Source organism: Ovis canadensis, chromosome 14, assembly GCF_042477335.2.
Source record: "Ovis canadensis isolate MfBH-ARS-UI-01 breed Bighorn chromosome 14, ARS-UI_OviCan_v2, whole genome shotgun sequence".
NCBI classification, from domain to species: Eukaryota; Metazoa; Chordata; class Mammalia; order Artiodactyla; family Bovidae; genus Ovis; species Ovis canadensis.
Genome location: NC_091258.1, coordinates 49344294 through 49362975, shown reverse-complemented (window position 1 = coordinate 49362975; position 18682 = coordinate 49344294). Strand labels below are relative to the sequence as shown.

General features: G+C 39.9%; 1 protein-coding gene across 2 annotated transcripts in view; it reads right to left on the bottom strand.

Annotated features, from left to right (window-relative positions):
- TANGO6 (transport and golgi organization 6 homolog) overlaps positions 1-18682 on the bottom strand; it is a 180541-nt gene that overhangs the window by 114660 nt on the left and 47199 nt on the right. For both annotated transcript variants that reach the window (XM_069550149.1, XM_069550150.1), the window contains exons 12-14: positions 11414-11548; positions 3500-3976; positions 2707-2764 (exon numbers count right to left, since the gene is read on the bottom strand). In XM_069550149.1, coding sequence (XP_069406250.1) covers positions 2707-2764; positions 3500-3976; positions 11414-11548 — 670 coding nt within the window. The remainder of the gene's footprint in view (positions 1-2706; positions 2765-3499; positions 3977-11413; positions 11549-18682) is intronic.

The following is an 18682-nucleotide window of genomic DNA, read 5'->3' as shown; positions in this document are numbered from 1 at the left end:
ACTAATTATTAGCATTTCAGATCCTTGCCTCTTTGATTTATTTTATTTCCATAAGTGCTATTCACTGTCATGTGGAATCCTGAGCTCCATCAAGTCCTCAGGCTTATCTCAATTCCTGGCCTCCGTGACCTCTCAGCTGCCAATAATTACTTTCTCTCTCTACACACTCCACTCTTCTGCTCTCTCCTAGCTGTTCTTTTTCCTTGATGAGTGGTTATTTTTGTCTCCTCTGATATTCTTGCTCTTGTGCATTTCGGCCATCACCATGTGAATGTACCTGGGGAGGCCCTGGACCAGGAAGGATCAGGAACAAGTACAGCAGAGAGATGTACAGGGAAGAGCAGGACTGCCCAGCCCAGCCTAGGTCAGCCTAACCCCACTGGTCTACAGATATGCGAGTGATCATAAATGAGTGATAATAAATAAATAATACTGAATGCTGAGGTATTCTGTTAACATAGCAGAAGCTACCTGATAGAATACACCTACTCAAGCTTTAGCTCTGAGAAGTTACACATATCACCATGTTATTACCTAGCAATCTAACAAAAGAAACAGTAGTGACATGCACTGCTATATTAAAATGGATAACCAACAAGGTCCTACTGTACAGTACAGGAAACTCTGCTCAATGTTATGTGGCAGTCTGGAAAGGAGGGGAGTTGCGGGGAGAATGGATACACGTATATGTATGGCTGAGTCCCTCTGCTGTCCACCTGAAACTATCACAACACTGTTAATCAGCTGCTAATAAGCTATACTCCAGTATAAAATAAAAGTTTAAATCTAAAGAAAAGAAATAGCAGTGATATGACGACAATGATGATGAAAACATTAAAATCATAATTAGCTAACACATACTGAACATTTACTATGCACTAAGCACTTTCAAAGTACTAACTCATTTAATGTTAGCCCCCTTCATAAATAAACTTTTACTGACAGAACAGTACTCAATTTACAGACTTATTGAGAAGATGCACACAGAGTTCCTGTACACTGCATACCTAGCTGCCCCCATTACTAACTTTCACTTTAGCATGGTACATTATCACAATTAATGAACTAGTACTGACATTTCGTTATCAACTAAAGTCCGTAATTTACTCAGATTCTTTAAGTTTTTCTCTAATGTCCTTCTTTTATTCCAGGATCCTATTCACCACATTATAGTTAATCTCCTTAAGCTCTGATAGTTTAATCCCTCTCCTCCTCATTAAATTCTTTTTTTTTTTGGCAACAGCTTTATTGAGATACAATTCACATACTGTAAAATTCACCAATTTAAAATATACAATTCAATAGTTTCTACCATACTGACAGAGTTGTGCAACTATCACCACAGTCAATTTTAGAATTGTGTGAGTTTTCATCACCCCCTCAAGGAAATCCTGTACCCTTTGGCCATCACCTCCCAAACCTTTCCCCTTTCTCTCCAGCCCTAGACAACTACTAACCTACTCTCTGTCTCTATAAATTTACCTATACTGGACATTTCATATGAAGGAACCACACAAAATACGGTTTTCTGGGAATGGTTTCTTTCATCTATGTTTTCAAGGTTTTACCCACATGTTTTAGTACTTCATTTTCATTGGCTGAATAATATTCCACTGTATATACATACCACGTTTTGTCCATCTGTTCATCAAATGGTAGACATCTGGGTTCTACCTTTTGACTACTATGAACATTAATGAACAAGTTTTTGCATGAGCATATGTTTTCATTTTTCTTGGGTGAATACTTAGAATTGCTGGGTCAAGCGACAACTCTGCATTTATTTTTTTTCAAAGACCTGCCAGACTATGTTCTAAAGCAGCTGTAGGGACTCCCCTGGTAATCCAGTGGCTAAGACTCCACTCATCTAATACAGGGAGCCCGGGTTCAATCCCTAGTCAGGGAACTAGGTCCCACATAGCAAAACTATGACCTGGCATAGTCAAATAAATAAAGCAAGCAACTGTACCATTTTTCACAGGTAAGAAATTGAAACCCGGAGGGATTAAGTAATTTGTCAAAGTTCATATAGCTGAAAAGCAGGAGGGGTGGGGAAGGGCTGCTGCATCCTGGTGATCAATTTCCAGACCCCAGCTCCTGAGGACCACAGCACACTACGGAGCCCAGAGACTATGAGTTAATTCTGCCTTCTTACCAGGTCTGCCTCTCACCCTTCTGGGGAAAGGTGCTTAACTCTCCACACCCTTTTTCATAAAGCCCCTCTCTAGATTTAAAATCCACAAATTAATAGAAGACGGAATCACAATAAAGAATCATAAATGAGAAATAAAATGACTGCAAAAAAAGTTTTGATAATGAAATACATTCTGAGATTCTTTTAGTTTAACAAGAGAGCAAAGGTGCACCATGATAGTAGCCATGTACCTAAAACGTCAATGTAATGGGAGCTCACATGTGAGGAATTCTTTCCCTCCTTAAATTTGAGGAAATGGGATTTAATCTATAGAATGATAAGTAAACATTAATAAAGGCTTCCCTATCATTATGAGATACTGAACTCTTCAGGGTCCTTTAGGAATCCTCCAGAAATATAACTATCATGACTGAAATTAAGTCCTAGCTAGGAGGCAGGAAAATGGACAAAATGACCAGCAGGTTATGATTCTATGACTTTAGAGATTTTGTGAAAACACATGATTTAATTTTTGGTTCACAGACTTAAAGTCCTAACCAGGACTAACTTACCCTGAATAGCAGACAGATATACAAAGGTGTCTTCATGCTCCAAGTTCTCCAAGAATATCTGAAACCACAAAATATAGCAGTGACATGATTTACAAACAGCAAGCGAGATTTAAGACACCTTTAGAGCAGACTCAAAAGAATAAATGCTTGTACTCCTCTTTGCTGTAGCTCAATACTGCTCTGACTGTGACTCTTGTAGGGAAAATAGTATATATGTTTGAAGTTCCATTTTTATAATGGTTAAAAAAGGGTAGCGATCAGGGAGAGATACTTCTTGAAGTTATCTAGTACACATTAAAAGTAGGCATGGAAACCAAACTCTGGAAGAACAAGTCTCACATTTTTTCCACTACAGCCCACAGTAGATAGCCCGTTCTTAGAAAAGACGTGACAGACTACAGGCCCTGACACACAAGAGGCCAGGTTTGGGGCTACGTTCAATGAATGGCATATCTGCTATAATTTGATCCTTTTCTCTTGCACTCAAGAAAGCATATGGAAATGCAAGGGCAAGACAGAGATGTTATTACTGGGATAACCTTGAATCTGTTCTAATTTATTAAAAAAAATCTTTTGCAAACTTCAGCTCTTCAACTGACATTAGTAACAGCCTGTAAAAACTCTGGCCTTCTGCTCATGTTCAACTGAGTCTTGCTTCTGTAGAACAATTACAATTTCCCCAAGGGTGGCCCAGAACAGGGCCTGATACACAGTCAAGGCTCCTGGACAGTGGCCTCACCGCGTGTGTGTGTTCTACTCACCATGTGTATGTGTCTGAGTGTGTTCTACTCACCTTGAGAAGCTTCTCCTGCATACCAAGGATTTTTGCTTCTCTCTGCTCTATCCAGCGAGAAAGAGTTCGCAGGGCAGCAGCCCGTGTTGGAATTTGAGGATCATAAGCTGATAAAAGAGCTTCCTGGAGCTCTTCCGTGGTTACACTTCCTGATTTTTGCTTTGCAGTGGTGCTGGGCTCATGGACTTCATGAGAAGCAGCATGGCTTTGCTGTGGTTCAAGGTGGCCATGAGACACATCACTATATCTTTCATAACTGGTTTGTTGCTGCTCTTCCCTTTTACCTTCTGGATCCTTTTTGTTTAGGGTACTCTGGGCGGCCACACTGACAGTCTCAGTGGAAAAGGCTCCATGAGTAGAGATGGTAATGCGGAGATCAGCAGCAAGTTCCTGGATGACAGGGTCAGGGTACGTGCTGGAGACCTTCTCCAACAGAGGCAGCAATTGCTTCAGGATAGCAAAATCACTTGACTTCAACTACAAAATGAAATTTTAAAAATGCAAACCCAAATTAACATAGCAGATGCTAATATGACCACAATATGAGCACAATATGGTGCTAATATGAGCACAAGGCAACAGACGCTAATAAAAAGGGGCTGGAAGCAAATCTTGTTCCTGGTGTAATTCACATATAGCCTGAATCTGGCACTCTAACACTATGGTCTTATAATTAACATTTACTGAATACTTACCGTGTACAGGTACTTTTCTAAATTAAAAAGTACATCAGGAACAAATATTATTACTATTTTTTCCCCTTCCCTTGCATATTATTACTCTTAATATTTATAATCTGATGGGCAAACATGGCTGTTATTATTTTAATTTGCATTAATCAGACTAATTGCACTATTAAGCATCCTTCCATGTTTATTAACTGTCTATATTTCTTCTTCTGGGAATAGCCTATTTTCATCCTTTGTACCCCACTTACCTCTTAGACTTGTTTGTCTCTACAGTTTTTTTTTTTAATTTTATTTATTTTTTAATTGAAGGATAATTGCTGTACAGAATTTTGTTGTTTTCTGTCAAACATCTACAGCTATTCTTACCATGACACATTTTAATACCCAGTCATATGGTGAAATTCTTTTATATTTTGAATTGTATTATATTATTATATTTTTTACTAGGATGTACCTTTTGCCCTAAAAAGATGAGCTCACATTAGCAAAGTACTTAGTGCCTGACACACAGTAAGTACTATGTGAATGGTTTAAATATAAATACAATAAACAAATCACACACACACATACTCACAGCCCTATAAAACAGTTACTATCTATATGTTAAACAGGGTAGGGACTTCATGAGTGGTCCAGGGGTTAAGATTCCACACTTCTAGTGCAGGGGATACAGGTTCAATCCCTGGTCAGGAAACTAAGATTCTACATGCAGGATGGTGCAGCCAGAAATTTTTTAAATTTAATTAAAATTAAAGTCACACAGCTGAAAGATGGTAAGATGTAAACCTAATAAATCTGGCTCCAGAGTCCACACTTTTAACAAATGCTACACAGTCTCATTTGAATGAGTAACGCTATTCTTAACTGCAAGATCTAAAGTGGCTGGTCAGCATACAAGGGTGCCTCAGGCCTGGAAGGGACTGTGATGGTAACTGGCAGAAGGGAAGTTCCCCTAGAAAATGAGAGTGAAAACTACTTAAGATTTTATTCTCTCTAGAAGCTTTGTTCTTTTGGCACCCCACTCCAGTACTCCTGCCCGGAAAATCCCATGGATGGAGGAGCCTGGTAGGCAGCAGTCCATGGGGTCGCTAAGAGTCAGACACGACTGAGCGACTTCACTTTCACTTTTCACTTTCACGCATTGGAGAAGGAAATGGCAATCCACTCCAGTGTTCTTGCCTGGAGAATCCCAGGGACAGGGGAGCCTGGTGGGCTGCCGTCTATGGGGTCGCACAGTCGGACACGACTGAAGCGACTTAGCAGCAGTAGCAGGAAAGGTGCATGGGCAGTCAGTGAAGAAAAATCAGTGGTGATCCTTTTCTGTCTGAAAATACTGGAAAAACTGTCATATGAAGCTTCATGAAGCCCTGATCATTTGAAAACCTTACATATCTTAAACCCTCTTTAGAACAAGGCGGAGTATTTATTATTCACTCATTCATGCACTTCATTATCCAACCAACCAATCAATTAATCAACTGTTTTCACAGGACCTACATAATATTCTCCTATTACACTTCAGCTTCACAGAAATGTTATTGTTCATTTTCTCTACCACTTTCCTCCCAAGTAAATGAAAACTTGAGATATATGTCAGGTTTGTACCTGGAATTTCACAATAAAAATATATATCACCTAAGAAAAAGGTCCATTTTATCAAAAATCTGTGGTACTGGAAAAGATATTTTAGGATAACTGTGCTAGCGTTATCACCATGCTGGACTTCATTCAGTGCCTCTGTAGTATCATGAGTCTTTGTTTTTTCTTCAAGTATCTGAAATGAGAATATCTACTTATACCTATAGTGTAGGGCTTCTTTTTCATTTCTCGTATACATAACAATTTCTTCTTAAAAAAAAAAGTAAGACAAATAAACCAATGGAACAGAATAGAGAGACCAGAGATAGACCCACATAAATACAGTCAACTGATCTTTGACAAAGACACAAAGGCACTACAATGGAGAAAAGATCAACTTTTTAACAAATGGTGCTAGAACAACTGGACATCCATAGGCAAAGAAATGAATCTAGACATAGACCTTACACTGTCACAAAAATCAACTAAAAATGGATCATGGACCTAAATGTAAAATTGCAAAATTATAAAATTCCTATAAAATAACATAAGAGATATCTAGCTGACCTCAGGAATGGTGATGGCCTTTTTAGGTGAAATACCAAAGAAATTCATGAAAGAAATAACTGATAAGCTGGGCTACATTAAAATTTAAAACTTCTGCTCTGCAAAAGGCAATGTCAAGAGAAAAGATTAAGACAAACCACAAACTAGAAGAAGGTATATGCAAAAGATACATTTGATAATGGACAGTAACGTAAAATACACAAAGAATCCTTAAAACTCAACAATAAGAAAACAAACAACTCAATTAAAAAATGGGTGAAAGACCTGAACAGATGCCTCACCAAAGAAGATAGCAATTGAAGATATGCTCAACGTCATATGTCATCAAGGAACTGAAAATTAAAACAACAATGTGACAACATGACACAACCATTAAAATAACTAGAATCTAACACTAACACTACCAAACACTGATGAGGATGAAGAACAAAAGAAATTCTCATTCAGTGCTGGTAGAACAAAATGGTATAGCCACTTTTGCAACACAGTCTGGTAGCTTCTTACAAAACTGAACATATTCCTACTATACACTTGAACAACTGAACTCCTTGGTATTTACCCAAATGAGCTGAAAACTTATGTCTACACAAAAACCTACACACAGATGCTTATAGCAGCTTTACACATAACTTCTAAAACCTGGCAGCAACCGGATGTCCTTCAGTAGGTGAATGGATAAACAGATTGTGATATATCCAGACAATGGAGTATTATTCAGAACTAAAAAGAAATGAGCTATCAAACCACAAAAGACACTGAGGAGCCTTAAATGTGTATCTCTAAGTGAAGGAAGTCAATCTTGGAAGGCTACAGAGTATACGATTTCAACTACATAATGTTCTGGAAATCGCAAAACTAGGGAGACAGTAAAAGATGAGGAGTTGGGGGAGGAAGGGATGAATAAGCAGAGGATTTGGGGGTTAGGCCAGCTATTAGGTACAACACTATAATGGTGGATATTATATATTTGTCAAAACCCATAGTGTACACTAAAAGGGAACCCTAATGGAAACCACAGACTGTAGGTGATAATGATGTGTCAATATGTGTTCATGGATTGTACCAAGGTACCATTTGGGAGCCAGATGTTGATACAGCAGGAGAGGCTTTGCCTGTGTCGGGGCAGGGGATGTACAAGAAATCTCTGTACCTCCTGCTCAATTTTGCTCTGCACCTAAAACTGCTCTAAAATATAATATCTATTTTTAAAAAATAACTGAGTTTTCTCCCTATTTTCAAACTTGGTCACTGTGCAATTCATCTTATTCCACTCTAATCACCATGGGCAGCTATGTGGATTCTGAACCAAACAGTTTCTAAGGAAATGAAAGTTATGTATTTGTTCAGCTTCACAAGGCTACAGATTTCTCACTATGAGAATAACCAGGGAAATCTAAGACTACAAGTGCCAACTATTTGTTTATAAATGTTCAAAAATGTTTTTGAGGTATAAAGTAATATTTACTTAATTGATAAATGAGAAAACTGAAGCATTAATTATCAATTATTTTTCAAGGGTCACCAAGGGCCACTACCAAAATTGGGAAGTGACTGTAGTCCTCATTTTTCCTCCTGCCATTGCTTCTCGGCACAGATCTCACATCTAGATCTCAGAACTCTGTGTAAAAGCCCCGAGGCTGGAAAGAGCATCCCACAGGTGAGTGACAGACTCCTTCATCTGGCTGCCTCTTTCCAGTTTCTGGAATGTTTCTGGAACAGAATGAGCAGTGCTATGTCTGCCCACTTCTACAATCTCCTCTAGGAATGGAAGTTAGGTAATGACTTGGAGTAGAAGTTAGATTAATGATTTGTTCTAAATTTCTGCAAATTCTCAAATTTAGAAACTGGTGGTTAGATCAGTAGGGGTAGGATTAAGGGTGGTGGGTGGTCGGAGAGGACATGTCCTCTAAGACCATAGTCCCCAACCTTTTTGGCATCAGGGACTGGTTTTTCCTGGAAGGCAATTTTTCCATGGACGGGAGGGATGGTTTCGGGATGACTCAAGTGCATTACATTTATTGTGCACTTTATTTCTAATCTAATGCCACTGATGATCTGACAGGAGATACTGGTCTTTGGCCTGGAGGTTGGGGACCCCTGCAACAGAGGAGAACTTGGGTGGTCAGCCAGAGGAGAGCATATGTACCTGAAAACCCCCCACAGGAGACTTTACAAAGCTCCCCTGGGGGACAAATACACTCTCACTCTGCCTTACCTGCTGCAGTGAGAATTATTATTTTGGAAGAATCCAAAAGTCTCTTCCAGCAATAAAATGCTGACCGAAAAATTCCTAACTCTGAAAAATATTTACATTTACCTGTGTTCTCATTTTTGTATATCACCTATGTTTCTTCAGATATTTAGCTAAGCAGTTTATATGTCTAGGTCCTTATTCATGATGTTACTGAATTTACTTACAAGTGGAACTTGAAGGTAAACTCCATGAGGGAACAGACACTTGATAAACATTTCCTAAATGAGTTCATCCTATGATACTCTTGGAAAAGTATTAACTGCATGAAATCTCAAGGTTTGGGTTCAAGTTCCAGCCCTCCAAGACCACGTCTGCTCCACGAGGCAGGGCTTCAGAGGACTCTGTAGGCCCTGGAACATCATGCATAAACTGCTTCCTGAGGGCACAGGGAAGTCATCAACACCATACTTTTACTGATGATCAGCCTTGACATTTAGAAAATATGTTTGGAATCACAGCTGTCTAGCTAGCAGCCTTAAACCTATACTTTCTCCAAATCAACTCCTCTTCTTAGACACTATGTTCTAATAATCATCTTATTTACATAAATTAGAAAGGAAAGAAAGGTTCAAAAGCTGTTAGATTCTGTTTCATTGGCTAAAACAATGAATAATGATCAGGGATAGGTACAATGAAACCATCTAGACTTTGAAGCAAAAATCTAGTCTAGCCTGACAATGAACATCTGAAAACATAATTCAGGACTGTTTTCTCTAATACAAAGACAGAAAACCTAGCATTACTATAGAAGCCACTTATAAATCCTTCAATCAAAGACAAAAAAAAATAATAGATCTAGGGCAAAGGTATAGGGGTGATGTCTTATGTTCACTTGAACTGCAAAGTCAGAGGAATTCAGGATATAGTTGGTGAGTCAGGATGGCTCATGGAAGGGCAGGGTCACGGTAAAGGCTATGCTACATCTGCATCAATCAGATGAATATCTGTTAGAACAGGACTAATCTGCATAGTCAGCCCCACAATGATGGACTTCAAAAAGGGACTGGAGATTTCTGTGTTCTGTTTTATGACATGGTTTGAAATTCTACGTGTTAAATAAGCAAAAAAACACACTCTCAACTATGGAAATAAAGACTATTCAAATCAATACTCAACGAGAAAAACATACATCAACCAGGTCAACTAAATCCACTAACGGTACAACTTAAGAAAAATTATTCCAGGGACTTCCCTGGTGGTCCACTGATAAAGACTTAACATTCCAAAGGCAGGGGGTGCCGAGTTCGATCCCTGGTCAGGGAAACTAAGATTCCCACATGCTGCTTAGTGCAGCCAAAGAGAAAAACAATTTCATTGGTGAACTCCTCCTTGACAGTTCTAACAGGAGGAATATAATACAGCAACTGAACCAAAAGTGTTTTCCAAAAAAATAAAAATTAGGAGTGCTAAGTAAAGCTACCAAAAATGGGTTTCACATTAACAACAGGCCCAAATAAAATTTCTTTTCTCCCTGGAGAAGGAAATGGCAACCCACTCCAGTACTCTTGCTTGGAGAATCCCATGAATAGAGGAACCTGGCAGACTACAGTCTATGGGGTCGCAAGAGTCGGACACGACTTAGTGACTAAATCAATCCTAAAGGACAAGCTGCTGCTGCTGTTAAGTCACTTCAGTCATGTCCGACTCTGTGCGACCCCATAGACGGCAGCCCACCAGGCTTTCCCCGTGCCTGGAAAGAATCAGTATCAGAATTTAATCCTTAAACTCAAAAATCCATTCCCAGAGGAGTTTCCCACTCACTGCTAAGAGTTCTGTCCAGTTTGATTTCAGGGAAGATTTCATAATACTTGCACTAATCCTATTTCACTTTGTCGCAGTCTTCTAACCTAATGTGGTTATGTCAGACACACAGGTGCTTACCTTTCCACCTTGTTCTGACTCCTGTCTCTACAGTTCAGCTACACAGCCTTCTATCAGTGTCTTAAGTGTACAGAGCTCCTTCCTGCTTCCAGTCCTCATACATGATGCTCTGTCATTGAAAGAGGACCCTCCATCTGCCCTACACACACTCCCAAACTCCTATGCATCACGTCTTACCTTAAACTTATAGATAGTCCTTATGGAAATCTCCCCAGCCTAGGTTAGATGTTATGTTCTCTTGGTATCCTCTACTTCTTGTTTGAGGTACTTCACTCAATTCTATTTTTTGACACAATCATTTAATGCCTGACTCCCTCATGGGTTCTAAGCTTCACGGCAGGAGGGACCATGTCTGCTTCACCCACTGCCCCATTTCCAGCACCTTGGCTCAGCATTTGGCACATAACAAGGAGGCAATACATATTTTTTGAGTGAATAAAGTTAAAAAATTATAAATTAAGTATGTAAAAGATATATGCACTGGAAACAAAACTTTTAACATGCCACATGATATGAGTTGAACAATGGATCCTGTGCCAAAATGGAACTATTGAAAACACGGAATCCTATGTAGCCAGTAGGTTACAAAGTTTCTTCCCTGACAATAGCAGCAGCGACAAGGGCTGAGCTTCAGAGAACCAGTACAGTGAAGGCCAGAGAATCTAGTACTCACCACAGATGCAAAACAGGTATTTCCAAATCCAGCTTATGCCCGGTCAGAAAGGGCCCTGCCCTTTTATGGGGAAGTCTACCCAGGTAACAAAGAGGAAGTGGCACCGTTTTCTTGTCTTCTACTTGGAGAGAATTCTTATCAACAACCTGACTTGTTTGTCCCGGTTCTCCTGTGTGCAGTAGCCATTCTGACTTCTCACAAGGGTATGGATGGGAAGCAACACGTTTTCCTCTCCTCCCTCCTTTCAAGTTTGGCTCACTTCTCCAACTCACCTGAACGGCTCCTCCCAGCATGACGGCCACCAGCCCCATGGACATGCTCAGTGTCTGTGACTCCACAGTGCTCTCTGCCTGGTGGGCCAAGCTTGCACATGCTCGCTGCAGGGTTGCTGCTACAAAGTCCACAACCTACCACAGAAATGAAATTTAGAATCAGCAAGGAGAAAGAAAAAAAAACCCCTCAAAATTCTCTTTACATCTGATGTCTACATCTTCATTTTCTCCCTCATCAACGTCACAATAGCAAGAAGCTTCAAGAACAACTGCTACTGAGCAGCAGGCACAGTGCTCAGTGCTCTACATGCACCAGCTCAGCCAGGTGTCATATCAACTCGAGGATGTACTCTGGTCCTCATTTTCAGATGAAGAATCTCAGATTTAGAGAGGTGATTTGGAGGACTTCCCTGATAGTTCAACGGTTGAGAATCCACCTGCCAATGCAGGGGACATGGGTTCAAACCCTGGTCTGGGAAGATTCTACATGCCACAGGGCATAAGCCCTAGACCACAATTACTAAGCCTGGGCTCTAGAGCCCAAGCTCTGAAACAAGAGAATCCACCACAGTAAGAAGCCAGTGTACCGCAACTAGACAGTAGCCCAGGCTCGCCAGCACTACAGAAAGCCCCTGAGCAGCAACGAAGACCCAACACAGCCAAAAATAAGTAAATACATACAATTTTTAAAAAGAGGTGATCTGCTCAAAGCCATACAGTCAATAAATGAGAAAGTCTATTTACACTTTCTCAAATCTTTAATACACCATCTTACCTTCCTTTACTTTTTGTGAATTTTTGCTGGGAAATTTAAATGAAAGATAATTTGTTAAATTTCTGACCATCTCCGAGTGTCTTACATCTGCTTCTCCTAATGAGGATTCCTCCTCAAATATTCCTTACTCCCATTTTGACAGTCTAGTTCTAGTAGGCGACGAATATACAAAAAGGCATTCATTTTATTTAGAATTCAATGTCCCCAAATGATCTGCACGACCAATCCAGAGTCATTTTTCAAAATATTGAATGGTTTTAAAGGATTAAGATTATTCATATATAAGAGTTTACACAGCATCTGGATAACAACTAAGCCTTAAATGAAATTAATTTGGTCAGTATTATTTTAACTGCGCTTTGATCAATCATCTTAAGTAGAAACACATTTGAATAAAAGACGCCTACACATACCCATATATGTGCACACACATACATGTGCACACACTCACACTTACATTTAGGATTAATGGCTCAAAAGGGGAAAATCAACTTGAAAATGGGATGGCTGAGATAGGTCATAATAAGCCTCTAAATAACATGCAAGCTTGTGTGTTCAACTCTCTAGGCAAATCACATGCTATGCTAGAATCTTTATTGCAGACTTAAAGTCAGGAGAATGGCTTGTTAACACTTGTCTTTTGGAGCTCAGGCAGGAAACTAGAAAGGCTATTAAAAGTTCCACTTACTGGAATAAACAACACGGGTTATGGCAATTTTCACCACCCTCTCAAACCTGAGAATTTATTGATAACTAGAAGTTAAGGACACTGGCTTTTCCCAGAGAAACTGGTGCATCTACTATCTTGGGTTCCACCTATTTTGCCTTCAAAGAGTCTTCTAAAGCACTCCTTGATTATAGGAAGCTTCTATTTCAGCACAAATACACTGTTAAAATGCTGGAACAGAATTATCTAGCCTTCCAACTTTTTCTCAATTCCTCTCCTCTATCTCTCTGCCTAACTACCTACTGATCTATCTACCCCCCATAGACTGATCTATCTACTCCCCTATAGACTGATCTATCTACTGTGCTTAATATTGCTAAACAAGTAGCATGATCCTAATTTTGTTAAGAAAGAAACTTTCAGTTTATATGTGTATTAAAGGAAAAAAAAACCTGGGCGCTGTTAACTGGTATGACAGCCAGCTGCTATTGTTATTTATGATGTACCTTTGCCCCTAAACTTTCCTGTAACAACAAAACCTCTATACCCATTTTGACAACACCTCCTCCCCCACTAATCATTTCCTGTAATTTTATGAACTGTCAGCCAAGAGAATAGATAGGTATGTGACTGCTGTTGGTTCTAGAATTTATGTATATTGAGCAGACAATGGAACACATCTTTATTTTTTACTTAAACATTTTTGTAAAGCTGTGTAACTCTAAAAGCCAAATACTCGTGAAAGTTTATAATGAAAAAATGGCAGTTGCCTACCCTATTTCTCCCCATCTGATTCTACAGAGGCAACTGGTTTTACTTAGCTATTTTAGTGACAATAGTAAGCATTTACAATTTACCAGGTACTGTTCTGAATTTATTATAGGTATTTACTCACTTAAATCGTCACAATGATCCTTTGGGGATATGTAAACCTGTTGCCAACACTGCCCTTACAGATGACTGTAAGGCAGCTGAGGCCTCACTGTTAAGTCTGCACACTTCGACTTAATCCTCCCATTCTGCAGCGTACTGCATCAGCCAAGTTCAAAGTCTTTGGGTTCAACCTCTCTCAACAATAAACCTCTAGTCTTTTGCTGGGGAGGGGAGGTGATTGTACAAAGTTAAAGAAGGAATCAAATAGTCTTCTGACTCTTGTGGAGCTTGTCAACATGGTTCAAATTCAGCTCCATCTTTAGGGCTCATTTGGTGCCCCCAGTTCTTCCAGGCTTCTGCAGGGAAAAGTGGTTTGCTTTTTTTCCCCTTTTTTTCAAAAAACTTTTAACAGCTCTTTAGAGGCACATGGCTTTGCTTCCTGACTTCTCTCATGCAAGCACTTAGCTTTCCATTTTCTGAAGTTGCTACCATCTTCAAGTTTCCAAATATTGTTACTCTCTTTGACCCACTGTATCTCCTTTCCTGCTCTGCTGGTCACTGTGGTTTCCAGAGGGAACAGATAAACACCATCTTTTGTTCAATAAAGCATCTTTAATCAGAAGTCTCCACTTTTTAAAAAATTTGTACTTCGATGTGGCTTAAATATTTTTACAGTGAGCAGGTGCAGGTGTTACTTATATTAAAAAATGTAATATATGAAAGTAGAACCCCTTTTACTCTGCCAATTACAGTGATCTAGTTACAGAATGGTGCAGACGGTGGCAGTTTCCTGGAAGGGCAGGAAAGAGGGAATCTGGTTCATTCCACTCCATATACACTGGCTCCCTTGCTGGTCCTGCCACACTCTGGGCATACTCCCTCTCATCTGAAACACTCTTCCCTTAGATATATCAATGGCTCCCTCCTTCCCCGCTTCAGATTTTTGCTCAAAAGTTACTTTTCTCAGTGAGATTCTCCACGACCACCCTATTTACCTTACCACACTCCCTTCACCATCCCTTTCCTTGTTAGATTTTTTTCTCTCTAGTGCTTATCACCGTCTAACATGCTGTGTATTTCGGCTTGTTTACTGTCTCTCTCTCTATATATATGACTGTTTTGTTCACTGCTATGTCTCTGATACCCAGAAGAGTAGGTGGCACATAGTAGGCCCTCAATACATATTTATGGAATAAAAGAACTTGGGAGTTGAAACAGGGCTCTGAATCAGTAAAGATCATTCCATGCCTCATTCTTCTCTGCGTTATCTCATATACTAATATGCCATTTGCCAACACAGTTTTTAAATTTTTTCATCTTTCATCCAGGAATCCTTCAATACGCATTTGTAACAAATAGAGAGATGTGTCTTTTTACATAACTGTGCTGTGTTTAGATGCTCAGTCATGTCCAACTCTTTGTGACCCCATGGACTGTAGCTCGCCAGGCTCCTCTGTCCATGGGGATTCCCCAGGCAAGAATAGTGGAGTGGGTTGCCATGCCCTCCTCCAGGGGATCTTCCCAACTCAGGGATCAAATCCAGGTCTCCTGCATTGCAGGCAGATTCTTCTATACTATCTGAGTCACCAGGGAAGCCCAAGAATACTGGAGTGGGTAGCTTATCCCTTCTCCAGGGGCTCTTCCTGACCCAGGAATCTTCCTGACTCAGGAATCAAACTGGGGTCTCCTGCACTGCAGGCAGATTCTTTACCAACTGAGCTACCCGGGAAGCCCCTTTTACGTAACTACCATACTACAAATACACAAAATACAAATTCCTTTTATCTTCTAACACTGGGTCCATGACTTTTACAAAAATGTCTTGATAAAATTGGTTTGTTTGAATAAAGAACCACTCATTACACTCCCCTGATAGGACTCAAGTCCCTTTTAAGCTGCAACAGCCCTGTCCCTCCTTAATGCCATTTATCTGATGAAGAAACTGGGTCATTTGTACTATGGAATTTCCTGCATCATGGATTTGGCTAATTGTTTCTTCATTGCACTTAACTTGCTCCTTTATCCTGTGGGGTGGGGGTTGTTTTATATTGTTTGGGGGTTTGGAGAGGAACACTTCCTGGTGGTATGGCATACGTCATACTGCATTACATGAGAGGCACATAATAGCGTCTGCTTCTCTTCTTATAGTGATGCTAAGATTACTCAGCCCAGTGAATTCCCTGGCAGTCCAGTGAGTGGGACTACTTGCTTTCACTGCTGAGGGTGCAGGTTCAATCCTTGGTTGGGGAACTAAGATTCCACAAGCCGCACAATGCAACCAAAAAAAAAAAAAGATTAATCAGAATAAGCTGAAATATATAGGGAAACATATACTAACACTCTTTCTTTGACTCTCTGAAATGAGTCGAAGAGTCGGACATGACTGGACAACTGAACAGCAACATACTGATATTAGCATTAACCCTGAAATCCACCAAAAATAAAATGGACAGGCAGATGGAGATAGACAAAAATGTGATAAAGCAAATACAGTAAAAGACTAATGACAGAACTAGGTGGTGGATATCCAGATAATCACTACAAAATTCTTTGAAATTTTGAAAGTTTTTATAATTAAATGCTGGGAGAAGAAAGGATCAGATGGTTTGGGTATATTTGGCCTAATACATTCATTATAAAGTATCCCTAATGGTTTTTGTAGACATTGATGATTGCTACCTCAATCAATTATTTCATTAGGGAATTGCAAAATATTGATATAATTTTCTAGTTCTCATTTTCAATTTTCCAGCTGTGGCTCTTACACAAAGAAAAAAATTTCTTCATTGACTAATTACATGGAAACATAGTTCCCACAGGGAAAATAAATGTCTTATTCTTTCCCTGCATTTATCGATTTACAAAGTAGTGAACTGATCACCTAGGAACCTCCAAAGATGTCCTACGAGATACCTTTTGGGGGGAAACTTGATGCATTTCAATCCACTGCAGGCATTATTCTTTTTCATGCTCAAATTGTCCTACCTGTGGTCAGTGGGAGCCCCTCCAAGCTAACTTCTGAACGCTACTGACATGAGCCTGTTAATCTCAGATTGCTTCCTGGTTTTCAGGCACAACAAGATGCCCTGAGGCTTACACTGTACAATTTCTGCCCTGGACCTGAATGAACCTTTAATCCAATGAGCTTTGTGTTCTTCTGGTAGGAAGTGGTGATTAGAAACTATAATCTGGTACTACAGAGGGCGATGGCACCTCACTCCAGTACTCTTGCCTGGAAAATCCCATGGACGGAGGAGCCTGGTGGGCTGCAGTCCACGGGGTCGCTAAGAGTCAGACACGACTGAGGGACTTCACTTTCACTTTTCACTTTCATGCATTGGAGAAGGAAATGGCAACCCACTCCAGCGATCTTGCCTGGAGAATCCCAGGGATGGCGGAGCCTGGTGGGCTGCCATCTATGGGGTCACACAGAGTCGGACACGACTGATGCGACTTAGCATCAGCAGCAGCAGCAGTGATGCTTAAGGCTACTGGACTGTCATTACTTCTTGGCACTGACAATAGACTGAGCTAGGAAATATCTGTTTTTAAAAATGAGAAAAATTAACTGAGTTCATACAACACTTCCAGTAAAAATTTAATATGACAGGGGTTCTACTTAACTTAAATTCATTAAACTCTTTTACTTCTTATACTGAAAGTCTTCATTCCTAATGATATTAACAAAATTACTTACAATTTATTTATTACGTATAATTTATCCATATGCATGCATGTATTTCAAAATAATATACCAAATTACCACCATCAGTAAGTCTGCAAAATGCAGTTCAGTGGGGTTTTGTGTGCTCCTTTTTGTCGTGATACAGTTCAACCTCAGATGAAGGAAAATTTAATGGGACAAACCACTCTTGTATCAGCCTAATGCCATTGTTCCTTAATTAGGAGTAAAGGGAGATAAGTGGGAAAGTTTAAGTCATATCAGTTTTTAAGCCATTTCCCTTTCCAACGGGCATTCTGAGACAAAAACAAGGTCTGGGTGAAAAATTCTTTAGCGAATTGATATAAACACAGGAGAAACAAATCACCCTACTGAGTAATACAGGGTCAATGAACTGAAGGAGTAAGAAGCCAGAAAAGAAATCATGAACATAAATCTCATTAAACAGGCACGATACGTCAGAGCTGACAGGCAGCTGCAAATTTTCTCAGCAGGAGCTGTAGTGAAATGCTGCTTAGCAACACCCGAAGGCAGAGGACAATGACGATGATACAAAGAGCTGGAGTGTCAGATTTAAGTGTGACAATCAGACCATCTTACAGCTGATTATTCACCAACCAAGCCACAGCCAACTGTGGTAAAAGGGTAAAATATGACTACACTGACTATGCTTTAGTACTTTTAATTCCTACTTTTAAAAAATGCTGGCAAAGGGTTTCCCTAGTGGCTCAGAGGTAAAGAATCTGCTTGGCAATGCAGGAGACACATTCATTCCCTGGTCCAGGAAGATCCCTCATGCTGTGGAGCAGCTAAGCCCATGCACCACAACTATTAAGCCATGCTCTAGAGCCCCTGAGCTCAACCACTGAGTCCATGTGCCACAGCTATTGAAGCCTGCAGGCCCCAGAAACCATGCTCCATAACAAGAGAAGCCACTGCAATGAGAAGCCTGTGCACTGCAATGAAGAGTAGCCCTTGCTCGCTGCAACTAGAGGAAAGCCCTTTCAGTAGTAAAAATCCAGCACAGCCAAAAATAAATAAATAAATAAATAAATATATATATATATATATATTTTAAAACGCTGGCTAAAAAAAAAGGCTGAGCCATTAAATTCAAGCACTGATCTGATCCACAGTTAACTGATCCTGAAAGCACTACACAAAATCTGTAAACTTCATTGGCAAAATAAAAAGGCAACAAAAACACTTCACAGGTTGTGATAAGCTACAAGTTAGAGTTATGTGTCTCCTGCATTGCCAAGCAGATTCTTT